This window comes from Drosophila yakuba, chromosome 3R, assembly GCF_016746365.2.
Source record: "Drosophila yakuba strain Tai18E2 chromosome 3R, Prin_Dyak_Tai18E2_2.1, whole genome shotgun sequence".
NCBI classification, from domain to species: Eukaryota; Metazoa; Arthropoda; class Insecta; order Diptera; family Drosophilidae; genus Drosophila; species Drosophila yakuba.
Genome location: NC_052530.2, coordinates 16,992,091 through 17,019,031, shown reverse-complemented (window position 1 = coordinate 17,019,031; position 26,941 = coordinate 16,992,091). Strand labels below are relative to the sequence as shown.

Below are 26,941 nucleotides of genomic sequence, written 5' to 3'. Positions count from 1 at the left end.
TTGCCCGTTTTTCAGTGTCATTTGGCTGAAAAATCGATTCCCCGCACACTGGATGGTGGGCACTGGGTACTGAGTACTGGGTTCTGGGTTCTCTGGGCCACTCTGCTCTGGCACACTGAGCACCGAGCTGGCAGTTGGGTAGAAATCAGAGTACAAGCCAGCAGCGCGACCGAGATGACCCACTTTTCGGTATTCGCACTGAGACCCAACTGCTACTACCCACTGAAAGTGGACAACTAGGCGGAGTTTTTTTCTATATAGTAGCAGTGAAGTGATCGCGTTTTTCGGATATATTATGTACAGCCTACGTAGCCTAGTGTAAACTATATGCATTTATGTGAATTTCCCAGCGCAAACGTGGAAGAGGAAAACAGGCGACCTGAAAAAGCAGCAGCAGCAGCAAGCAAGAAGCAGAAGCACAAGCAGCAAAAAAGGTTCGCAACCCGTTCAAAGAAAAGCCCCAAATAAAAAATAGTAGAAAAAGTTAAACGAAAAATAAGAATAAAATCCAGTGCTTCCGAAAACCAAATCCGCAATTTAAGCAAAAAGTGCCAGAATCGCGTGGTAAATACTTATTTTGCGCAAGCTGAAAAAAAGAGCTGTTATGCGAGCGAGCGAGCTCACGAAAAATTTCGCTGTACACCAAATGTTTCCCCAACAGCACCGCTGCTGCGTGAAAATTCCATTTTCTCGCCAATAACGGAAAAAAGCTCGCCGCGAGTGCAGTTCAAAAATTCAGTGAAAGATATAATGGTTCCGGGAAAATGGTGGGCCAGTGAAAAGTAAAAGTGTAAGCATATCGATAAAGGAAGAAAAACGAAAAAGAGCAGTCGACGTAAAACTACACTCTCCCACACTAACACACACACACTCTACCATACATACATACATATATCCACACATATACATACATATACAAACTCGCCCACTTGCTGATGCATATACAATATGCAAATGCGGGTAATCACTGTAAAACCGAGGCAGGCGAAATGGTGAATGAAACCGAAATTATAGAAAAATGCCTAAATAAAATCGGAGAAATTGGCTAAGAGGAGAGTTCGGCTACATTTTGGCATAAAAAAGCGCGCACCCACACACACTCACACATACACCCGCAACACACATACAGAGAAACCGAAACCGAAAGAGCGAGAGGCACGTAAGTAAAGTAAATGTAAATGGACAACGAAACTGGAGCAGCACCAATACCACTGCAAGTGCCAACGGCAGGAGCAGCATTTGTGTGTGTGTGTGTGAGCGTTTCATATTCATAAGCTTCCAGCAGCAGTAGCAGCAGCAGAAAAGTCCCACTTTTTGGGTTCGCACTCTGGGGGCGGTTTTCACTTCACACTTGGCCCACAGCCTGCGCAACAACAATGTTAAAGTTGTTTGCTGCTGCGTGCGTAACACACATACTGCATACACATACACACGCACATATACATTGTACACCCCCCACACACACGCATGCATGTACATATATGTATGTACACAAAAGGTATCTACAGCGTGCATGCGGTTACCGTTACCTTCCCTGGAGCGGAGTTTTACTATCCGTAACAGCACTTCCCGCCGATTGAATGCTTTCACGCATTTCGTATATATTTATAGCCCACTGTACTCAGTGTGCCCTGCAACGATCGACAGTCACGCGTCGATAGCCTGGTACACGGTGCGGATACTTAATACAATATTTTCGCAACAATGAAGGACTTCCTACGAAGTGAATAGCTTCATAGCTTCGTACTGTAATTACCAAAAGAATAAATTTGAACTCAGCTTGATTTTTGCTGTTAATGAATTAAAACTAGCTAGTTTACGTAGTAAATTATCAGGTTGCATGTACATACATATGTACATAAATACATTTTATACTACCATACAAATGAAAGGCTTTAATGTGCAAGTATTCAGTCAAAAATTCTTAAAAGCCAATAAAAAGATCACCAGCGTAGCAAAGTATAAAGAGCTTCTTGGAAAAGAAAAGCCATTATATTTTTATTGGATTTTTTCGAGCAGGATTAATCGCTGAGTTTGGCCAATTTTGACAGATGGCAATCATTCAATAATTTATATGCTGGGCTGCCAGCCAAACTGCGGCCATGAGATGTCCACAGGAGGGGATCCCCCAGCTGCTCTTCCCCTTGCCTCACTTGCCTCTTGCCTCTTGGCACTTTCCACTTCCCATTTCCCGGTTTAGTTTCCCACCCCATAACTGTGCTATGGTTTTTTCTATAGTATTTCTGCGCCAGAAGCGACGAAATTCGTGCGACTGTGTGTGTGTGTGTATGTGTGCCTGTGTGTGAGCAGCTTGTTATAAATAGGCAAGATAGTTTTTGTGCTCGTGTTCTGGTTCGCTTTTTTCCTTGGCTCTGCGATTGAGGTCATGCCAGCAGCAGGATAATGAACTTTTCCCAACATCTTCAACGTAATTGTAATTGTAATTGCTCGACTTTAAAAAGTTTCTGCTCGCAGTGTTATTTTTAGTACCTGCCACTCGTCATAGGCTCGAGTACTTTGTCGACTATTTATGCATGTAATTGTCGGCAATGGTGGCAATGGCTGTTGGCCCCCGGCCTTCCCCAGCTTTAATTGCAGCAATTAGAAGCACTTGATTGTTATGGCCCAAGTGTGTGAGCATTCAATTAATTGAACGACAGCTCATTAGGGCATCGAAGAGCGGGCAAGGGTGCTTTAAAACTTGCTCCGATCTTTGCTTAAGAATAAATATTTGCTTTGTATGGCCAATTTTTGCCCTTTTCGTGAGTTTGTCAAGACAACCGACTTCAGATGCTAATTAATTGCCTTTCTTTGCAAACTTGTCTGTCAACACACAAGGTGGAAATTGCCATTTTGCAGTTGCAACTTTTGTTCTCCGCCTTTTTTCCTGGTTTCTGGGCACTTCATTTCAAAGTAAATCAAAGTTGCAGCGCGCCAAAAACTGAAAACGCAACAAAGTTTTTAAATTAGTTTGCCGAAGTTTGCGACCAACAAAGTTGGCAGGAATTTCTCGTCTTTTTTTGTGGCTTTTTGCAAACCACGAAAAGTCAACGAATATGGTTTTAATTACGACGTTTTTGCATATTTCACTTGTCGCTTTACATTTGTAAATGAAATAGCGCATACGCCACGTTGTGCGGAAATAAAGATACTGAGATGGCGAGCCTTAGCTTCTCGTTCCCAGCCCTTTCTCTGTTAGATAATGTGGCTCAGTTTCTAGTGAATGGGAATTTTCCATTTAATTTACTCCGATGGCCACAACGACTTTGGCCAGAATGTGGGTTAATAGAGTGTAAAGCATCGCCAGGCCGCAACCCAGTTTCGTTTGGTTTGCTGTGTTCCACCGGCCCTCCTGAGAGGCTGCCTGGTGCGCAGTCCGACGCTCCAGCTAATCTGCACTTTAAGAACTCATTAAAATTTCAAGCCTCCTCTCAGCAGCACCAGACATCGATGCCTTATCCTCCTTGAGGCCAGAGGTTAAATGTTTTATTTTAAACTAGATCGCTTGACTTACTTGCAGCACTTTATGACCAAATAATGACCAAGGATTTCAGTTTAAATTTAGTAATTTACCACTCATTGGAAAAGCTTATTCATTCAAAGACTCAGGCTCATTTGATTAATAATAGTACTCATTTTGATGATTTTTTCGCATTAGCTTGATAAGTTTAAAGTGACATACTTTTCGGCTTATTAATGGCTTGATGGAATGGACCTTTAACCAAGGATAATTAATTCATGATGCTTTCAATTTTGCACTGTGTTTGGGAGGCTGGCAAACAAGTCGCCTGTGACGTAGGCGCCTACTGCTGTGTGTGTGCGTACGTGTGAGAGTGTGTGTGTGGGTGTGTGGAGATAAATGGTGCCAAGCACTGCTCAAGTCCCCGAAAGTGTGCGGCAAACGGTGGGGTGCTTAAAATAGTCACCGACAGGCACAGACAGACACTATCGCTGGGTGCCCAGCGGAGGGTTAAGGCAGGACGAGGGGAATGCTGTAGGAGGGGTGGGCGGAGTAGAAGGAGGCGAAAGTGGCTAGGGCTGATGTTGTGTTTGAAGACAAACAAGGAAATGACAGCGGCCGGATAGCAATCTGAGGATACTGCCGGACAAAGGACACGTCAAATATATAAGAAAATAACTGAAAAAATACCTTTTTTTTGTTACGTTAAAGGAATTAATGGGCAATCATGTATTACAATTTCCAATCAGCTAAATAAACTTAAAAATATCTTTATTTAAGAACTAAAAAACAGGAGCTTTAATAAAATAACCTATTACGTTAGAAAAGTCAAATTATTGCACTAAATAAGTTTCAAAATAAATAGCTTTGCGTACTTCGTAAGACAGTAGTATCATTTGGGATATTATTCTTCCCGGTAAAAAGAAACTTCGGTTTTATGAGCAATATTTTTTAAAGTTATGATATTTTTAGCAGGACATTGTATTTTAAGGGAAATCATTCGAGTTTTCTAAAAAATTCCGTTTCTTTCCGTGTGCTTTTACAACTTACATCCAAAAAGGCCTCTCGGCCACATCGACTTCAATTGCGAAATGCTTGCAATGCGCTTCATCATAATTAAAAAATCCTGCGGCCCACATGCACACCCACACCAGCGCAAATACACCCACACACGCATACGGCAAACATGGCCACACTGGCTATTATTGTGAAATGTTAACGCTTAACAGAGTGGCATAACGGTAACAGCTCTGTTAACAGTACATATCCTCTGCACATGCGCGAACTCGTTCTCTCTCCAAAGGGATATTTTCTCAGTGGCTCACTTGCAGCCTATATAGCTGACCTCCTCGCACGGTTACACTCGACTATCTCTTTTTCACTTCCGAAAATTAGAGTAGAACCTTTAACAGCGGCAAAAAGTAACAGTAACAGTAGTAGGGCAAATGTGTTTCTACTTGTTGTTGTTGTTGTTGCAGTTGTAACACTCACACACACAGCCATAGAAGCACACACACGCGCGCACGCACTATGCATAACAGCAACTAGTGGCTGTGCTTCTCCCATTGCTTTTCCCAGTTCGCATTTTCCATTTCCATTTCCCTCTCACATTCACATTCAAGTCGCCCTACACTGCAGTTGTGTCAGTGAGTACTTAATATTTATGGTGTACGGTGCATAGTGTATAGTTGAAGTGGAATGACAGGACATCAAGTCGCCGTGATTGTCAGTTAATGAGATAATTACTGCGATTGCGGGTCACCTGGAATACGTAATTGAGCCCCCTCATTTTACTTTGTTAGCCCTTGCGGAACAAGTTGTTAGCCGAGTTTAATGGCTTCAATTCAAGACAAGTTGTGCAAATGTTTCTACTCGTCAGTGAATGCGGGCACCTTTTAAAGAAGACATCTTGAAAGGAATTATAATCAATCAGTAATCTGGAATCATTAAACAATATGCTTTACAGTAACAGGTTATTTGAAATTATAGTTCTCTAAGGGTAAAAAAGCTCTAAAGAACCTGTGGATAGATAGATTCCTGTAGGTGGACTAGGGGTATCACCTGTATCCAAGCAACACGGTGCTTATCCACCTATAGAAGTTGCCATTAAAATGCCGTTGTGGGCAGCGCTTGAAACCGGAAGGGCGTTTCGCAAATGCCAAAGACTTCCGTTCGGTTCCGGCTAAATGCTGTCATGCAACCGCCCACTAGGGCGGGGCTCCACCAACACGAATGCCGATAGCAAGAGCATCCACAACAACGCATCAAAGGCGAGAGGCAACATCATCACCAGCCGCATCATCCCCATCATCCACATCATCATCATCATTGGCACTGGATAAACGCTGTCATAGCTTTTAAATGTCAGGCATCCGAGCCATCGGTATCGGTCCACATAAACAGTGGCATTGACAGCCCACCGAGTGGGTGGTGCAGTGGGTGGTGGAGTGAGTGGTGCAGGGGGTGGTGCGTGGGTGGTGCACTGGTGGTCCACTGGCTTCCGATGGATGCGAGCTTTGATGTATTAAATACAATTTATCGATGCAGCGCAGCTTCGGTAAATGGATTTCAATTTTGTATATCCTGCATCAAATGATTGCATTAAGGTTTCGGTTATGGAAGAGCTCAAAATGCCAAACGGCCGACTTCCCTTAGCACTTCCTCAAGTGAATCGAGTCTGAATACTGTATCCAGTCTTGCCGCCGTCTAGACAAACTGGCGCCTTCCATTGTGGAATGTGGTGGCGTATGAGTAATGCAACTCTTCGGTGGCGTATGCGTAATGTTAGCGTTGGCTCAGTTCGAATTGGAGTGCCAGCTCAAAAGCAATGGAAAAACATTATTAAGCATTTCTAGTGCGAATTAAATTAGAAATCATATTAATTAAGCCTTTGGCATATCGATAAGCATAAACCATAAACGACAGCTTGTATTGCAAATTACAATATTGAGATAAGCGTTTCAATGAGCTGAGCCAAACAATATAAGATTTTGTAGGCTGTGCGTGGACAATAAATACGGTCAGGCAGGCAATTAACCCAAAGTTCAAAGTTCGCCACACTCCACAAACACACACACGCACTCACACACAGAAGACTGACCCCCAAGGACACGTGCGTGCCAGGCAGCTGACCTATTTCCACGCTCGCCAGGCGAAAGGCACCAGCAGCAATAAGGCGCATGAATAAATAAGGGATAATAGGAGCAGCAACTAGTTATAGGAGCCAAGTCCTGCAGTCTTCGCCCAGCGGCAGCTCGTCCATTCGTCCTGCTGCAGATGCACTGACCCCGTTCTCATGTGCGATTATCGCTTCTATTGCCTCCATTGCAGTCGTCCGAGGGGCAGCCACAGCATGCCGTACGAGTCGATGCACCATCATCAGTCGGCGGCCGCTGCCGTGGCCGCTGGCACCACCCCCAACGGAATGCTGGACGCCCTCAGCCTGCAGCTGCGCGATGCCGAGATGCGGCGCACGGAGATCGAGCGGGCGCATCAGGTGAGTGTCCTTCCAGGTGTCAGGTGAGGAATGTTACCTGAAAAAGTTTAGTATGGTAACTAGTTATCAACTTTAAACGGAGAACTTCATAGTTCGTTCTTATGAAACACAATTTTAGACTGGTTTATCTGTATCTTATACATTCTATCTTAGGAAACCCTGGCACAAATACGCAATCTGAGCGGCAGCGCACGTCCCGATGCCGAGGCGGTGGAGAACCTGCAGTCGAGAGCCCGGGAACTGGAAAAGAAGGTGACTATTCGCCCCAAATACTCAAAAATACCTCCCTAATCGTACCATCACCAGGTTGCGCTGGAAAATGTGCGCTGCGAGGAGCTGCAAATCGAACTGACCTCGGCTCTGAAGGCCAAACAGGCATCCCGCTCGGCCTGCTCCGGAATGGGCGGCGTGTCCTCCGGTGGCGGCGCAACTATTCCTACATCGGCCAGCAGCTCCACCGTCACTTGGGCACCGACAATCAGCCACCAGGACCAAGGAACCGAGATCGATATCATAATGGCAAAGATTGAGCAGGTATTTAAACATAACAAATCGGTCAAGAGTGCAAATGGTATATAGATCTTTATGAAAGTGACAAGATTGTTGAAAAAACAGCAATAGTTAACAGACAGCAAGCAGTGTGTAGTTAGTGTAGCCTCGAATGAAATTATATTTCGGGATGGAAATCGATGGGAAACATCGAAGGATAGATCGAGTTTCCAGCCCGAATTACAATTTATTTCAAAGTTGAGGACCCAAGTCCAGTCCAACAACGTAAACAGCCAGTCATCAGTGTTTTTAGTGGGGCAGGAACGTGTGTCGTTCAGGTGCCTAGTCCTCCAGGTTGAAGGACTTCTCCTCGGGACGCTCGGCCAGAGCCTCCTCAATGAAGCCAGTCACTTCCAGCTCACTCAGCAGCGATTCGTTGGAGGAGCACTCCGAAACATCCTCCATGTTGCTCGGCGAGAGGCAGGACAGGAAGCTCTCTATGCTGCAGATGCTATTTTCCCGGGTGCCATCTGGATCTAAAGAGTCGTCTGGTCCGATCTGGGTGCCACTTTCGCTGGAGCCCAGGGTTCCTTGGCTGAACAGCTCATCGGTGCTACTGATCTGCAACTGGCGGCGCATCTGCTCATTTTCCCCCGCCAGCTGAGAGATGATCTGCTGGTTCTCGTCACTACTTCGGTCCTCGAAGTCGGCAGTCAGCTTCATCATCTCCAACATGCGCTCGATTCGGGCATCCTGCTCTTCGACCACCTTCGCCAAGCCGGCCAGGTACTGCTCCTTCAGCTGGTAGCTATCGATGAACATGTCCCCTTCGCTGTGCTCCCGATACTTCTCCATGATCAACGCAATGCCCCGGTGGAACTCGGCGCTGGTCTCCTTGAGCTCGATGTTTTCCCGCAGCAGCTGCATCTGCTCCTCGTCGTCATTCTTCTCCGTCAGATACTTCAGCAGCTGCTCCTCGCGAAACTTGCGACAGTTGGTCAACTCCTGGTCCACCTTTTCGGCGTCGATTAGCAGCTCATCGGCCTTGACCTCCAGTTCGGCCAGGCATTTGGTAAAGTCCTGCAACTTCTTGATTAGTGCGCTTCCCGATACGATAGGCTCCGGGCTCTCCATCCTGTCCAGCCGGTCGATCTGGTTTGGATTGCTCACGTTGAATTTAGACTTTTTTTGTTCGATATTAAATGGATTCTATTCGACTTCTCAGGCCAGTTGTTTAGGAGCTAGTCAATGCTAAAGTCATAGCCTGCTGATACTTACTATTCCCAGCTTACTATATTTATATTTGCATTCCATTTATGTATCCTTATCGCCTTGCAGGATAACCGCGTGCTGGCCGAGCTGGAGCAGCCGCGCACCTCGGCCAGCGCCAGCATGTCAGCATTGCCGCCCAGTTCCATGTTGAGCACGGTAAATAGCGAATTTAGAACCATATCAAAGAGTGGTAAGTATGCCAGTGATAACACTAATCCTGAAAAATATCTTCATGGACTATGTATTATGCGCAGAACTCGAAGAAGAACTGAACCGCTACAAAAGAGCAGTTTTGGGCGGAGGCGGAGGCGGAGGCGGAGGAGGAGGAGGAGGTGGCGGTGGGATGTCCGCCCTGTCCTCCGGCTACTCGAGCCTGCCGCAATCGCTGGCCTCCACGCTGCCCAATGGAGGGGCCAGCACCAGCTTGAGCGGCACCAGCCTTGGCTCGCACAGCGCGGCCGCCGCTGCTGCCGCCCACAGTGTATCCGCTGGACCGGGAGGCGTGGTCGGTGGCGGCGGTGGCCAAGGCGGCCTATCATCCATATCGGCCCTGGTGCCCAACTCAATCAGCGGCATATCCTCGAGTCTGAGCAGCCATGCCATTCAATCCATGCAATACGGCACCGGACAGACGTCCGTGGAGAAACTGCTGAGCGGAACTAGTGGAATCACTGGCATTCCACCCCTGCCGGTAAATATTCACACGATGAAGGCTATGCCGACGGCATTAAGTCAGGTAAACCAGCTATTTTCAATCGCAATGAACTACGAACAACAACAGCAATTATGTACTATTTACAATGTACCATGTACTATGTACCGCTGCCGATCGATTTGCTTCAAGCTTGCCTCTTGCCACATCTAGAAAGTGCTACATACTCGTACTCGTATATGCGTTCTAAGTTGTATTCGAATTCGATCCGTTTGAGTATAGTCATATAGCCTAGCCATATAGCATACTATACATAGAGCGACCATCCGCTTCTGTTGATCGTCGCTGCTGCAGCCACCGGCCGTTTGTCGTAGTCTCATTACTGATGAAAATAAAACCACTCACATTCAAAGCCAACCACCCACCACCCACGAATATCACACTGAATCACAAACACCCATTGACAACTAAATTGCGTAAATTTGAGTATCTGTATTCGACCTTTGATTGCCTGTTATTCGTACATAAGTATTCGTTGTGTCATTATAATCAATTTCGCTGGCATGCTAGCTATTTCATAGTAAAACACACGTATGCTACATCGAGATGGTATTAGTTATACATATATGTCACTAATATTATTCGTATTTAATCCACCTGAATATAGATTCATACATCAAATCGAAGAAATGCTTTTACTACTCAGCATATTTCTTGTTCTGTTCCGTTTAGAAATGATAAAACTACCAATATCAACTAAATGAAAATCTTGTTAATATTTTGAAAGCATTTCTTCGAAGATAACCTGTTGTTAAACCGATTGTACACAGCCATACTCATGCATCTGCTGCATTTACAGACATACCAGCATATACATACCAAGTTTGTATCGTTTGAAGGAGTTACATATTTGAAAGCTTTCCGTTACTCGTTGATAAACTTTTTGATGGTGATGATTGGATGCTAGCCGAGTTGCATAACATGAATCCTCGCTTGGAGACGACTTAAGTTAATCAATAGCAGAATCAATAGCCACTCATGACCAGCCGAGAATCACCACCAACATGCTCAGTTGTTCATGCATAGATGTCCATTTAAGACGCTCTAGATGCCTTTTGCCACTGGCAGCCGAATAAACGTGTATCTGTGATCTCTCTTTCCGTTTTATGTGCTTTCTCTGTCTTCCCTTTCTCTTCTCTCTCTCTCTCTCTCCACTCTACATAATGGTGAAATATCTAACTCGATCCCCTTAACTCCGATGATGATTGATCCGCGGTCAAAATAAATCAATCAATCAATTAATCGACTCGATCTATATGTATGTCTGCATCTGTATCTCTGTGTGTGTGATCCTATGTTTGTGTAACGACACCTGTACAAATACCACAAATAACACAAACACCACAAATACCCTGTAAATTTTGAAAAAAACCGAATACTCCAAATTCCACACAAATAAACACACACACCACACGGCAACTGAAACTGAACCCAAATTGATTTTGAATCTGAAATCGAATCAAATGTCGAATCAAATCGAATTGAATCGAACCGAGAAGCGCGGAACAATACAGCTGTACAATTTGCAGAGCACAACCATGCCCCTCCTGTCACTCAACTCGCATAACCTGCCGCCCGCCGGCTCGACCAGCTACTCGGCACTGGGCGCCGGTGGCGGCACCTCGCTGACGCACCCGACCATGGCCAATCTGGGCCTGCTGGACACCGGCACCCTACTGGGTACCGCCGGCTTGAGCGGATTGGGCGTGGGCCCAGGTGTCGGCGGCATCACTGGCGCCACATCTCTGTATGGCCTGAGCGGCGGCGGAGGAGCCGGTGGCCTGGGCAGCTCCTATGGCCCGCCCTTTCTGGATGTTGCGTCGAGCGCCTCGTATCCATTCACCGCGGCCGCCCTGCGACAGGCTTCCAAAATGAAAATGCTGGACGAGATCGACATACCGCTGACGCGGTACAACCGCAGCTCGCCCTGCTCACCCATTCCGCCGAACAACTGGGGACTGGACGAGTTCACCGACGGCCTCAGTGTCTCCATGATGCACAACCGCGGCGGCCTGGCACTGGGTGCCCTGGATTTGGACAGTGAGTACAATGGACTACTTTTTATACACGATTGACAACCATTTCCCATTTTGGAAAACAGCTCGCAATCATGGCCTGAATGGAGCGAGTGAACCGCAGGTGGATATGCTCGATATTCCTGGAAAGGGCCGCTGCTGTGTGTTCATAGCCCGATTTCCCTATGATCCTCCAGAGTAAGTAGTCATGGTTTTCTATTACATCGTACTTAAAAGCCATTTCCCTACTGCATAAAGTTATGAAAGTCATTTCGCACGAGACAAATTTCATTCATCAATCTTTAATTCGTTGACATAGATTAATTAAATCAAACATGAAAGAATAAATTCAAACACATTTAAGATATTCATTTACCATTATTTTTTTTAAGAGTTTGTAATAATTATTAGTTATTATTGAGCAAACCTTTTAAATACATATATTAATATCAAAATAGTTTTGAATCTATAGAAGCACCTAAAAGTATGCAATACATATCTGTATCTTTTTCTTATTAAGATAACCAGTCGTATACGCGATATTATATTTTTTTAGCTAACTATCACTTTATCGATTAACACTGAATAGACTGACACTCAACACTTCTTAACTAACCAATGAGTAATAAATACAATATTTAAACGATTTTCCTTATGCGCAATCCTTAAACGATCCTTCCAACGGTTGTATGATTAACCGAACCTATACCGAGAACACATCAGATTAACCTTTGCTATTTTCAGTGTTCATAATGAATTCCTTTCCATGCCTTGCAGGGAGGCTGAGGGCGAGCTCTCCCTGTGCGCCGGCGACTATCTGCTGGTGTGGACCAGTGGTGAGCCCCAAGGTGGCTACCTGGATGCGGAGCTGCTGGACGGGCGCCGCGGCCTCGTTCCGGCCTCCTTTGTGCAGCGCTTAGTAGGTGGGTGAATGCTTCCCAAGCCTAATACCTCTCCCTCGATCTCTGCCTGCTATTACCCGTATCTGTAACTGAAACTGTATCTGTATCTGTAACTGTATCTGTATCTGCTAGGCGACGACCTGCTGGAGTTCCACCAGGCGGTGCTGTCGACGCTGCGCGATGCCGAGGACGGATCGATGCAGTGCGACACCACGTCGCTGCCCTCCTTGCCGCCGCACAACCCATTGCTCACACACACCCACGAGGATCTGGCTCGCTTGAGTGAGACGCACACCGATCTGGAGCACGACCAGGACGACATCAGTGACAATGGTAACTATTCCCGGTCCAAAATTGGTCCGACCTAGGCCTATCAACTTGTTAATCTTTTGGTTTTTGTGGCGATCCTCGAATGCGTCGCCCTGTGCATGGCATGAATGTGGGCATAACTTAGATCCCCTGATTAGATCCCCGTTCCCCGATTTAATCCACTTTTGAGCCGTTTGGCCATTTGGCCATTTGGCCTTTTGGCCGCTTTTGGGGCATCGCTAGCACCTAGTCCGCTGCATTTGGAGCTGCGCTATTGTGCCTGGGTCAATCAGCTGGCTAATGACACACTTCTTGCTCCTCCCCGCAGTTCCAGCACCCAAGCACTTGACGCTGGAACGGCAGCTGAACAAGAGCGTGCTCATTGGCTGGTCGCCGCCGGAGCCAGTGGGCTACAACCTCATCGACAGCTACCACGTCTACGTGGACGGCGTGCTCAAGGTCACCGTGAAGGCCAACGAACGCACACGCGCGCTAATCGAGGGCGTTGACTCCACGCGGGTGAGATGAGCTGCCAAGAGTGGGAATGCAGAAAGTCCTCCTAAAATCAAGAATAGATCGTTTTTGGGATTAGCGTATCGGTGGCATCCTGAAAAGCACCACCCAACCCAATGATCATAATATATATTATTGCGAGTGAACCGTCTTTAAACAAGATGCAGCCATGTTGTTTTTGGACGATTTACTCCGGTTCTTATACCATTTCCACTCACTATCTAATTTTCGCATGTTACCAATAACTAATCGAGTGCAATACACACATTTTTTTGATTCCTCTAGTAATACACTTACGTCTTTGTCTAATACCAGAACTTGCGGTAAAAACTTGACCTTTGGTATACAAATCCGATCTATCATATTCCTTTTATAACCACTTAAATACAATAACTTTACTATATCCAATTTGGCAATCAATCAAGCATCACCATGCTTTCAGAAACAGAACCTTTAATTTATTCTTGATCTTATGAGACGTATTCCGTATTCCTCATCCATATACAAGAGTGAGTAATAAAACCCAAATCTCTGCCCCATCCAGCCGCATCGCATCAGCGTGCGGAGCGTGACCCAGAACCGGCAGACATCGCGGGATGCCGCCTGCACGATGATCATCGGGCGGGACACCGCTCACCTGGGCCCCTCGGCGGTGCGCGCCTCGCACATAACTTGTTCCTCGGCGGTCATCTCGTGGCTGCCGGCCAACTCGAACCACCAGCACGTGGTGTGTGTAAACAATGTGGAGGTGCGCACCGTCAAGCCGGGCATGTACAGGCACACGATCACCGGCCTGGCGCCGAGCACCCAATACCGGGTGACGGTGCGGGCCAAGCACCTGCGGGCCGTGGGCCAGCACGCGGCGAATGTGGGCCAGAGTGTGGTCGGTGCTGGGCGGCCGGGACAGGAGGAGGCGCCCGGTGCATACGCCGACTTCCGCACTTTGACCAAGGGCCTGCCCGATCCGCCGCAGGAGATCCAGCTAGAGGCCGGTCCGCAGGATGGTACCATTCTGGTGACATGGCAGCCGGTTAACAGGCCCACCTCAACGGGGCCTGTAACCGGCTATGCTGTGTACGCCGATGGTAAGAAGGTCACCGACATCAACTCGCCCACCGGCGACCACGCCCTCATCGACATCGGCAAACTGGGCGTCTTCAATCCTCGTGCCGTCACCATACGCACCAAGTCCCGCGACTCCCAGTCGGCGGACAGTGCGCCCATTTTGATACCAAGTAAGATCTATCCCTGTCCTCGATTGAAGCCACTTTCAGTGAGATACTCTGCCATGCCATTTGCAGATACTGTGCGCAATGCGGTGGCTCGCCGGGGTCCCAATCAGATGGGCATGGGTCCGCAGTTGCCGCAGGGACCGCACGGGATGCCGGTGCAGCAGCAGATGGGCGGAATGCCCGGCCAGCCGGGTCAGCAGGGTCAGCACATGATGGGTGGGCAGCAGCAGGATCACGGCCAGTACGATCCCAACCAGATGCAGCAGCAGGGCATGCAGCCGGGTCAGCCGGGTCAACCGGGTCATCAGGTGAGTGCAACGACGTGTTGATGGGCCGCCCAACGCGTACACTGTAAATAATGTTCTGTGAACTCGTTTCATTTTATCATTTCGAACTTGAATTGGCTGAGAGCTCTTCTAAATTCTATTGTATCCTTAACTTGAAGCCAACACACCATCGAAGAATGTACATAAGTTATTCTCGTGTAAACTACCACATACCCTCTACCAACCCGAATGCTAGTCACACAAAAGGAATACCTTCAAATTTACGAACCCATTGCTTGTAAAACCAGCGCACCACCCGCATACCAAGATTGAATTGAAGCTACCCGAAATCCATATGAATCCATATACCCTATACCCTATACCCTATATTGCATCGAATCATTTCTGAACTTTTATACTTCACTTAAGAGTTCGATGTTGACCTTTATTTATTTAAACATTTACCTCTTCCTCACATCTTCTCTCTCTGTTTATCCTCCAATATCTTTTTGACTGCCTTTGATTTTGAATTTCCAACTATATCCTACTACTACTTCTACTACTACTTTCGGTCGATTTCTTTTGCAAATGAACCTATTATATACATACACTGAGAGAAATTGTTGAGACAATCGCACAAAATTCACACAAATTTCACATGCCAAAGAACTGCGAGACAATTGCGTCCTCGATCTTTGCGATAAGAACCCAAGCAATTGAATTGAGCCCTTCTTCTCCCACCCAAAGAACTTGTATGTATGTAAAGTTACTCACATTTTCTTTTTATAATTTCTTTCTGGTTTATTATATATTTTTTGGTACTTAAGAGATATGCCAGAGTATGCAACCTTTGCTAGAACCTTTTTGTTTATTTCGATTTCTTTCGATTTCCTGCGATTTTGGGTTTTCAGTTAGTTTGAGTATAGTTCACAACTAGCATGTCAGCAGCAAATTGCAAATTATAACAAATAACAATAAAATATATATAAGATTTTGAACTTGGTTGAGTTGTTCCGATTTCAAGTAGAGTTCTAACTAAGTATTGAGCGGAAATGCTGAACAATTGTCTTAAGGAAAACGCAATGCAACGAACAATTTTAAACGAAACAAGTACATGTTCATTTTCATTATATGAAACCGAAACTGAAACCGAAACCAAAACTGAAATCGAACCCGTACACCTTGATACCGAAATCGACAAACAGCCCGACGGAGGCTCCGGATTGTTAGGTGGCCTGCTCGGTGGCCTCTTCTCGAAACCCACACAGAATCAAGTGAACCAGAATGTAAGTTATACCCACAACATCTCTCGCATATTGAACATACACACACACACACACCTCGCCACACACACACCACTAGCCATAAGTATCTGTAACACTTTGCGTACAAGTATCTACTATATTTAGATTCGATGCTTAGCTACAAATGATTGCTAAACAACCAATTAGGCTTGTATATTCAAGAAAATACAAAGTAATTAACAGACTTTGGTTTGCTTTTGAGTTCTTTGTAGATTTTTCTAATTTATTTTCTTAGCAAGTATACCTTTAGGGATGAAAATTCAACATTTCGGCTGACCTGTAAGTGCCTCTAAATCCTTAAATATTGGAAAATAAAATAATTCAACAGGGCTACAAATTGCATGGCTATTGCTGGTATTACGATAAGTAGGTCTTAGAAGAAAGAGTTAACTTGGTCTACCGCGATTGGACTCAGTGCTTAGTGAAACCTTTGTCTGGTAATTCCGTCCAAATGTATCTACAAATACGGCTACTCATCTACTAATCTTTTTAAAAAACCCCTCTATACATATGTAAATACGTATGTAAATGATAGAAACATGTGTAAACACCCACACAAGTCACTTGAAGATACCACCCGAAACCAAACATACCAAACATAAAGAAACTCCGTGCTTTCTTACTACCGACAACATCCTAACCCCTCAGTATTCATACTCGTTTAGCTTCGTACTCGACTATCAGCTATAGATCTTTTGCTTTTCAGTTTCTATATATATATGTATTTAGCTCGTAATGCTCCATTAAACCACTTAACACTCTACACTCTACACACACTAGACTACACACATACAGCTTTCGTAACTCCTTAGTAGTCTAAAGAGATAATGCTAAAGCATCCAGCTAAATGCAGACGCCTCCACTTTGCTAAACGAAAACCTCTCTAAAGACAATGTGAATGAAAAACAGAGTACTAATTACCAATTGCAACACCCCGAAAAAAACGAAAACCAGATTCCAAAATCAAACGCTAACAAAATTTTAAATTCATTCAAATTGATTTAAATTCCTGCGATCGTCGCCATCACACCAATCCAACCAACCAACCAGGGCTATCAGCCAGGCCAACCAGGAGCGCAGCGGGGCATGGTCCCGATTCCAGGAAGACCGCAGGGACCACAGCAACAGCAGCAGCAGCCCTACGGACCCCAGGGTCCCATGGGTGGGCCACGCTTTCGAGGACCAGTTCCCGGCCAGCTTAACATGCAGGGCCAGCAGATGCAGGGGCAGATGCAAGGGCAGATGCAAGGACAGATGCCAGGTCAGATGCCGGGTCAGATGCCGGGTCAAATGCCTGGTCAGATGCCGGGTCAGATGCCCGGTCAGATGCCTGGCCAGATGATGGGACCACGAGGACCGCTCAACCAGCAGCAGCAACAGCAACAGCAGCAGCAGCAGATGCAGCAGGGCCAGATGATGCCCGGCCAGCAGCCAGGACAACAGCAGACACAGCCCGGCCAGCCGGGACAACCGGGTCAGATGCCCGGAGCACAGAAGAAGCCCCGCTACTTTGTGGCCATGTTCGACTACGACCCATCCACGATGAGTCCCAATCCCGATGGCTGCGACGAAGAGCTGCCCTTCCAGGAGGGCGACACGATCAAGGTAAGCCCCCTGATTCCCGAGACAAGCCAATCCACACAGAACCACCAAGACACTTTCCAGCCGCAGCAGTGATCTCGCCGAGCAACCAACCAATGGTGAGCCCGATCCGAACCGATCCGATCCGATGCGATTAGATCCGCAAACAAAAAACCCAATCGAAGATGCAATTTGGATGCATTGGCGACCAATGATGAATTGGCTGCGCTTGCTTGTTGCGCTAATTGAATGAATCAGTGCATGTTTTTCCTTCGCTCCGAACTCTTTACATCCTCAGTAATCTCATCCCAAGAATCAGATTCGTTGAGAGTTGACCCCCGACCTCCAGATCAAACCAACTAAACAAACCACAACTATCTAACCAAACAGTACTCTATATCCACCTATGTAGACGTTGTTCTCTCTTCTAATAGTTCCATAAATACTCGTTAAGTTAGCGTTATGCACTCAATACACTTAACAACTACAATAATCACCCATTGCCCGATTATCCATGACAAACACTAATATCCGGTTATGCCGGCCTGTTTCCGGTTCTGTCTAAAATAGGTATTTGGTGATAAGGATGCCGATGGCTTCTACTGGGGCGAGCTGCGCGGTCGCAGGGGCTATGTGCCGCACAACATGGTCTCCGAGGTGGAGGACACCACCGCCTCCATGACCGCCGGTGGCCAGATGCCCGGTCAGATGCCTGGCCAGATGCCCGGCCAGATGGGCCAGGGTCAGGGAGTGAGCGTGGGTGGCACCGCCCAGGTGATGCCCGGCCAGAGTGCTCCGCAGCAGAGCATGCGGAACGTGAGTCGCGACCGCTGGGGTGACATCTATGCCAACATGCCCGTGAAGCGGATGATCGCGCTCTACGACTACGATCCCCAGGAGTTGAGTCCCAATGTGGATGCCGAGGTAAGTTTAATTACTGTCTCCTTATTTGCCCTTCGATTTGTTGCTCATTCGATTTGCATACACAAGCGCCGGGAAAGTCAGGCAGGCGGTCTTATGGGCGGTTTTTTTGGCGGCCTACTGCCAGGTTTTAGCCAACATATTGTTGCTCCTGTGGCCAAAGAAGTGAGTTGCGACTCATAGATAATAGTAAAGTACTATTGCTAGGAGGTCATAAGTAGCGTACATGAACTAACTAAATATTGCCACATAGTCCCACACTGCGTATGCGTAATATTTACTAAAGGCATATATCGTAGGCGGGTCTTGGCATTAAATCACTAAATTCCTGGCTCAAATTACCACTTAGGAAGCCTCTATTGTAATTCTTTCTTATATGCTTATTTATATTAAAGTATTGAAGATATTTCCTGGCTGAAATTACCACTTAGGAAGCCTCTATTGTAATTCTTTCTTATGTGCTAACTTATATAAAAAAATTTCGAGGATATATACAAGAAAGCTTGAACATGCTCCCATAACTTAAAAGCTTCTTAATTATATAAATGTTGTTGATGATAGTTTAAACTAATAGCGAACATTCGACATCTTTCGCACCAACAGCAGGTGGAATTGTGTTTCAAGACGGGCGAAATCATACTCGTTTACGGTGATATGGATGAAGACGGTTTCTACATGGGCGAGCTGGACGGCGTGCGCGGCCTGGTGCCGTCGAACTTCCTGGCGGACGCGCCCGACCAGTACAACAACCAGATGGGTCCCGGCGGAGTGGCCGGCCGCGGCGGGCTGAGCCAGAGGGGCAGGGGTCAGGGGCCAGGAGCGAGGGGGCCGCCGCCCCCGCCACGTGACAACATGATGCCCGGAATGGGCGGTCGCGGCCAGCCGGGCAAAAGTAAGTAGGCTTTGTGCAGATCGAGCTGCCCAATGGACTTTCGCATTTTGGTTTACGTTCTGTTCAGTTTTTCTTTGGTTCGAATTGAATGCGAATTAACCAGTGACCGAGCGATACTGATTCGATAGCGATTCGATGAACTATTACGGGCTTACAAGTTACAAGTTAACGTAATCATTTTTATTTAACGTTTTCGGTTCCTTTTCGGTTGATTCGTTTTCAAAAGAAATCTGAAATACAACAAAATAATACAAAACATGTACTTTAATCTCGAAAGCACTTTATCAGATGAATAACTATGCAGGTTCTTCCAGACTACATAACAATTCCACCAGCGGGATAATATATACTCGTACTATACTATAGCAATCCATTTCTGTTCCGATGCCCCAAGTGTATTTTTTTATCGTTTTCGTTTTCGAATTTTGATTTTGTTTTCCAAACGATATATATTATATATATTACAAATCAGCGAACACAGAGAATATTTTCACTCCTCTCTTTCTGTCTTAACTCTCTATCGCAATAAAATTTCAAGTGAAACAAAACAGTTACAAGTTAAATACAATTTCTGATTTTGAACGCCGCTAATTTGATTTCCATTACGATTCCGAGCGAACTTTTGTACAACTCTTTTCTCCCATTTTTTTTAACCCTTAATCTTAAATGCGATTTTCGTTGATGTACAAACTCAATAATTTCCAGCACCAATCAGTTTGATATTTCCAACTTTTATATATATATATATATGAATATTCCCTTCTTGTTTTGTACGACTTTTGTTTGGATTCCAATGATATAATTCTAATCCAATAAAAATATACAATAGATAGTTGTTGTTCTTGTTGTTGTACACACACAATATTACATTTTCCCACGCATTTGAGCATCCCCATTGATTCCATCGAATCCATTGATCAATCACCTATCATCCTGAATCGAAGAAGTTATAGAATGGAAGTCCGAAACTTTGGGACCATTATTCATTATGTTCATGTTCATTACCTATATGCCCTGTATATAACTCTTCACCTAGCATTATTTTACTTGTCTGTACCGATACTGATAATTATTATTATTTAACTTCCCTCATCTTTCTCGTATCCTGTCTTTCCCTGTCTTGCGTGCCTTTTTCTAGACGTGTATGATTCTAGATGGTCTCTTGCATGATACTTATACTCAAGTATATTTGAATACAGTTTTGGTTTCTTTTCGGTTTTGTTACGATTTTGTTGTTTTTAGTGAAGCAATTGTTTGCCTTATCGATACGAATTACTTGCACCTGATTGCCGAATGAGTTCATTGCCAAGTTGATCACCACCGAGCCATAGATCACCATAGATCACAAAGTCAACCTCTGAATGTGCCTGGTACCGATGACGAAGTAGTGCTAATGTGAAAGTCACCCAGAATGCCCCAATCAACCGATGGGAACGGGAGAAGCCAGAGCCATAGCCAAAGATTAGTGGTGGTGGCCAGATCCACCAGGATCAGATGCGATCGTGACAAAGGTCCTAGGGAACTACGGTCGAGTAGAGGAGTATGGTACCGCTAAGCTATGAACCCTTTGAGTCCCGGATACCCGAAACCGAAACCGAACCCAAAACCAAAAACCCAAAAAATGAAATGAATACCCCCCGATATTGTTTGAACGAGTACGAGTATCTGCTTTTCGAATCAAATATTTCTTTTAGCGTTGATTCCTCTCGTTGATTTCTCGTTTTTGGATTTTCTGTTCTTTTTCCGTTTTCCGTTGACTTCTTTCCTTCTGGTTTTCTGAATGTTGGTCTTGTTTGTTTGCCAATTAGCTTCTTCGATATATATATATTTGATATTTGTTCATTTTTGTTCAAAATATAACAACAAAAACAACAACAGCATCAGCAAGGGCTCCAAAGCACCAAATCCAAAATATTTCAATTCTCAAATAAATACGAGCAGTATTTTGTGTTTTAATGTACATTTTATATTGTAAAATACCTAAATCAAATTTAAACTACTTATCTCCATATAACTACTACTATTACTACTTATATATATTGCAATATATACATACTAAGCCAATTAAGTGCCCGTCCACATGCTATATAACATGTATCTTATCTAAAATATACTCTCAACTGCATACAAAAGCTTGTGCAAATGCAAGAAATGAACCGAAATCTGAACATAAGTAATTCAGAGAACCCAAGAAGTCCGAAATCGGGGTTCGAATAGGGCTATATTTCGTTAGCCAAAACGAAGAAGGTAATATTTAATTCAATTCTAATCTACTTACGTCTGGACCAATAACCACTATCAAATAAAATGCAATCATTTAACTCAACTCTCTATCTCTCACAATTTACCAATCCGATTTAATCTGAATCCACTTGGCGCCTCTTTCTCTCGTTTCAATTTTATGTCTTTGCGCAAAACAAAATTTAAAACATAACATTTTCGAAAACGCCCGTATTGTATTTGGATGTAAAGCGGGACCTTTTGGGTCCATTTCCATCTTTTATTTAACCCTTTCATTTTGAGTTGTCGATTGATTTGTTCGTGAAGTGCGGTGAATTATATAGAACAGCGTTTATTTAATTAACCTCCCAACTGCGCGCGGAAATGAGTAAATATATATATGTATATCCAATCATTGCAACCTTAACGACATTAATCACAGTTTTTGAACAGGCAGCTCCGAACTATCTGCAAATTCAACGCGAATAAATTCAGTTTTTCGATTCGTTTTCATTTCGATTTCAATGCCTAAGTTCGACCTGAGTTACAATTACGATATTTTCCGTTTTGACTACTACAACTTCTTTCAAATAATTTTTTGTAATGGTCTGCTGTGGTAAATGTGAAGTCTTTATGTTATATTCGTTGCTATAGATGCTCGCCCTGCTTCCCCTACACTGTTAGACAACACGGGCCATCCTGCCCCCGATCACCAAACGCAGGTAAATACTCTTTCTCTTTTGTTTCCTTTTGTTTTGATATATCGAACGTATGAAAAGAAAGCAAAGATATACAATACTTTCATTTGTTTGTTTGTGAAAATAAATGCTAAAGCTAATCTAAAGAAAAGAGTTAAGAATACGCCAAATGTAACCACAACTGTTCACCTAATACCCCAAACCGTATACCATCTTATTATTGCTACAAAACAGATACAAATACTACAACAACAGTTACCTACTCCTGTACCTTTACCTCTACCTGTACCTGTACCTCTACCTGTAACTGTAACTGTACCTGTACCTATTTCTTTACTTGCTGTCTCTGTCACTCATTACTTTTCGGTTCCGAATCTCGGCCAAGCAAAAAGCCCCCCCGCCCCCGAAAAGAACGTATTATCCCGACACCTAGACAGGAGAGGAACACGCCATCTCTTTCCCTCGACATACTGCTATCGCTTTCCTGCACACGCGCCGGCTGTGTTGTGCGGACTCTCTCACACTCGCCAATACTCGACTTGATCGTCCATTGTTCCGTCCTCTTTTCTCTATATCGCTCTCTCTCTCTCTCTCTCTGTATCTCTCTTTATGTCTTTAGCTAATACGCATACTTCCTATCTCACCATGTCTATATGTATCCATTCCAATCCCGATTCAAACGCTTACAGTACAGTACTTGAACATTCCAATTAACGATACCAGATACCAGAATCAACTGATTTATATATACCTATATATATATAGTACATATGTATAGCTAGCAACATGTTTATCTTGTAGTTAACATCCAAAGACAACAGCGACATTATAAATACAAACATTCCAACAAATCAGCAAGGCTCGTCCGTGTAAAGATACAACCCAAGATCGTTGCATTCATACTATAGTCTGTAATATACTCGTAATCGAACTCAGAACAGAAGGTGTATGTGTGTATAGTCTGTATATAAAATCTAATGTTTAACAAGGATGTTCAACAAATATCAGCAACGATTTCCACAGCAACAATCATTTACATCGATTTTTCTTCAGTTTGTCGTTCACTTGATTTCATACATTTTAATTGCCTTGATTTTTCTAACTATTTCACTGCTTTTCATTTCTTTAAATGTTTTTTGTTTGCCAATATCTACTCAGCCTACAGACTTTCCAAGCTTTGCAGCCATTGATCTGCCAAGAATGAACATTTTGCTACCCAAAATATATATAAATAAATCCCCAATAACAACAAATGAATTGAAAACTAATATGCTTAAGCCTGGTCAATTCTAGTTTTTACTTGAAAACATGCCAGATATTATTTCATTCTTTAGCCCACAGAGCAAACAATACAAATTCCGGACAGTGAGATAAAAAGCTTTCCAATTTGTGTACAAATCTATTCACACAGTATCCGAAACTCCTTATCTTAAAATCGCCAGATACTAGATACCAGATACCAGATACCATATATGCCAGATACAAACTCACACACTCAAGTAAACGTATTGCTGATAAGAAGCGATGCATACCTATAAATATATATATATATATATCTATATATGAATACATTTTTGTTTTCTTACTGGTATACGCTACTAATTATATTAATTAATTGCTACTACTACTATATGGAATATTGGATGTAATGTGTACAAATTTCTATGTGATTCACTGTATGTGTAATACCTTGAGTTTTTCGTTTCGTAAGTTGCTTTTTCGGTTCTTTTCCCCGCCTCAGTTGAACCCAAACTGTATTTGCTTTCGATTACTATCAGCATTTCCCTCATATGATTTCCTCTGGCTCACCCTCGTCAAGTATAAGTTACCCAACTAGATTTGCATTTAGCTTTTACTTTTATCAATGCTCAAACACCGAAGTGAAATATATAGCAAAACGATGACAAAACACAATGTTATTTTTTTGGTTCGTTTAGTTCATCGACACAAACTCATTCCGGATGCTACAGATCCGCAGATTATTTTTGATTTCGATGATTGTCTAGACACGTTCACAAAACACAACCTGCGACATTTCATCAAGGTAGTGTAAATAAATAGAGAACCATAGAACCATAGAAGTCCGGTTTGAAGCGGGACATCCAGAGTCCTTTCGCACTGTCCGAAGTTTTTTGTCAGAATGCGTATCTTTTTGGAAATATATATTTTATTTTTGCCATGCAAGTTTACGTTCTTCTTTGGCCTTAGGCTCGTTTTTTATTGATTTCAGTTGACAAACTTTTGAGAAACGTTGCTAGTTCTACATATTTTTGTTTCGTTCCAACCAAAGGAAGTGTATAAAGAATCAAATCACGTAATGCTACTGTTACTCGTTTCAATTGAGAGCCGGAATCAAGCCTCCTGCTACCCTCGCTCCATGCGGAGATGATGGCACTCGGAGTCCATTGATTGCGTGCCGGCCTAGCACTATGTTTCATCTAGAGCGGATCCCCAGAATCCCCAGAGGATTCGAGTTCGGTTTTTTGACTAGCCTCTTTCCGTAGTTAATGAAACGTAGCTGCCATTAATAAAACACAAAACCAATCCATCAACAGCAAACTCGGCGGCAAATGCTCGAGGATCTCGCTAAACTAACCGATAACCCCAGCTAACAGAAAACATACTTGAGAGAGCATTGAAAGAAAAAATCCATGAAAATATTAAGAAACCCCCATAAATATACGTACCATATATATATAAATATATATTCTTAACAATTAGTTTGCCATTCGTTTAATGCGCCCACCTGATAACCGATTGGAAGTCCGACTAACGTGTCTTTTGTGGTCCTTGGACCAACGCCACCTTGCAGGGGATGATCGGTCGCGTTGGTAATGTCGGGCTGCAGCAGCAACAGCAGCAACAGCAGCAGCAGCAGCAGCAGCAGCAACTCCAACAGCAGCAGCAGCAGTATGGTCAGCAACAGACGCAGATGGGACAGCAGCATCAGCAACAGCAGCAAATGGGACAACCTGGAATGATGGGTCAGCAGCAGATGGGCCAGCCGATGGGTCAGCAGATGAGACAGCAGATGGGTCAAATGGGTCAGCAGATGGGTCAGCAGCAGATGGGACAGCAGCAGCAGCAACAGCCGCCGACGACACAGGCGCAAACGGGCGGACTATTCTCCGGCGCGACTAGCCTGCTCTCTGGTGCTACCTCGGCTGCCACCGGTGGTCTATTTGGGTCGAAGCAACCGCCCAAGACGGATCCAATGCAACCACAAGGTGGTGTGCAGCCAGCGCAGCAACAAGCAAACGCCTTTGGTGCCCAGCAGCCTGGCATGGGCATGCAGCAGCAGGGGGGGATGCAGCAAGGGATGCAGCCCGGAATGCAGCAGGGCATGCAGCAGGGGATGCAGCAAGGGATGCAGCAGGGGATGCAGCAGGGCTTGCAGCAGGGGATGCAGCCCGGAATGCAGCAACAGCAGCAGCAGCCACAACAAGTGCCACCGCAAGCCCAGGCGCCGCCTCCAGGACCGGGCGCCGGATTGCTGGGCGGGCTCAAGGGCATCGCGGCAGCGGCGCCCGGCGGCGATGTCCTGTCGAAAGGCAAAGATCTCTTCGGAAAATTCGGGTTCGGCTTTGGCAAATAACCCCGGTCATTCTATAGGGTCCTGTTATATTATTCGTAGATTAGACTTATTATTACTATTATGATTATGATTATGATTATAATTATGATTATTGCTATTGATTACGATTACTAAGCTAATATAAAATGGAACACAAATGATAATGATGATGGACAGACAAACCAATGCTAACGTTAATACCCAATCCCGGTTCCGAGCTGTTGGCCAATGCATATGTACAATGTTGTTGTTGTCGATATGATATGATATGATATGACTAATAGTACTAATACTAATGGTAATATTTTTTATTAATTAAATTAATGGAAATATTATGAGTGACCGACGAGCAACAACGGCATCGGCCAAACAGCTGGGCCACAAAAAAAAAACAAATAAAAAAAAAAACAAAGCCACAGAAAAGCCCAGATAAATTGTTGTAAAATTATTTAACAAATTGCCTGCCGGTTTAGGTGACTGCAACTCCATTAACCCACTAAAGGATAAAGCTCTATAATAGAAGACCACACACACACACCACACACACACAGACGCAATACACACCACTCACATAGATACTGAACACACATATATTATACAAATACAAAAACAAATACAAGTAAGGGAGGAGAAGAAATATATTATATACATACAATATATTTACAATTATTTGTTAACGCACATTGTTAAATTTGCTACTGTTGCTGACCAGTTTATAAATAATAACCAAAAAAGATATGAGGAATGATGGAGAGGATGAGAAACGAGATGATAAAGCAAACACATAAGGTAAACTAAACCGAACATAAACATAAACATACATATATTATATGTATATATTTAAAATATATTGAAAACTAAATTGAAATACACTAAAATTACATTTATAAATCAAAACACAACCGAATGTTGAGCAATGTCAGACAAGCGGAATGACGAAAAACAAAAATACATACATTAAAGTAAATAAATAAATCGATATGGTACATATTTACATATATTCGCATATACTAAATACGATTTCGCATTCAAGCCAACCTCAAATCGGGCGCATTTCCAAGACTAGGCGACCTTGACTTCCAGTC

General features: G+C 44.2%; 2 protein-coding genes across 15 annotated transcripts; one reads left to right on the top strand and one right to left on the bottom strand.

Annotated features, from left to right (window-relative positions):
• Positions 1-99: 99 nt before the first annotated feature.
• LOC6537178 (peripheral-type benzodiazepine receptor-associated protein 1) lies at positions 100-26,472 on the top strand. Of its 14 annotated transcripts, none has more exons than XM_015192703.3 (19): positions 101-434; positions 6,791-6,956; positions 7,110-7,208; positions 7,263-7,490; positions 8,784-8,907; positions 8,972-9,408; positions 10,959-11,469; positions 11,531-11,642; positions 12,189-12,367; positions 12,479-12,679; positions 12,984-13,174; positions 13,713-14,403; positions 14,470-14,708; positions 15,872-15,952; positions 17,021-17,575; positions 18,122-18,475; positions 19,076-19,364; positions 22,239-22,306; positions 25,095-26,472. In XM_015192703.3, exons 1-19 carry the CDS (start codon positions 328-330, stop codon positions 25,875-25,877), a joined length of 5,415 nt encoding a protein of 1,804 aa, XP_015048189.1. In that variant the 5' UTR covers positions 101-327; the 3' UTR covers positions 25,878-26,472. The 14 variants fall into 14 exon arrangements, with proteins under 14 accessions (XP_015048181.1, XP_015048189.1, XP_015048187.1 ...); XM_015192701.3 differs by having other exon boundaries at positions 10,929-11,469; XM_015192702.3 differs by having other exon boundaries at positions 8,972-9,453.
• Positions 7,513-8,705, bottom strand: LOC6537179 (FGFR1 oncogene partner 2 homolog). Its single transcript, XM_002097701.3, has one exon. It carries the CDS (start codon positions 8,577-8,579, stop codon positions 7,788-7,790), a length of 792 nt encoding a protein of 263 aa, XP_002097737.1. The 5' UTR covers positions 8,580-8,705; the 3' UTR covers positions 7,513-7,787.
• Positions 26,473-26,941: the final 469 nt, after the last annotated feature.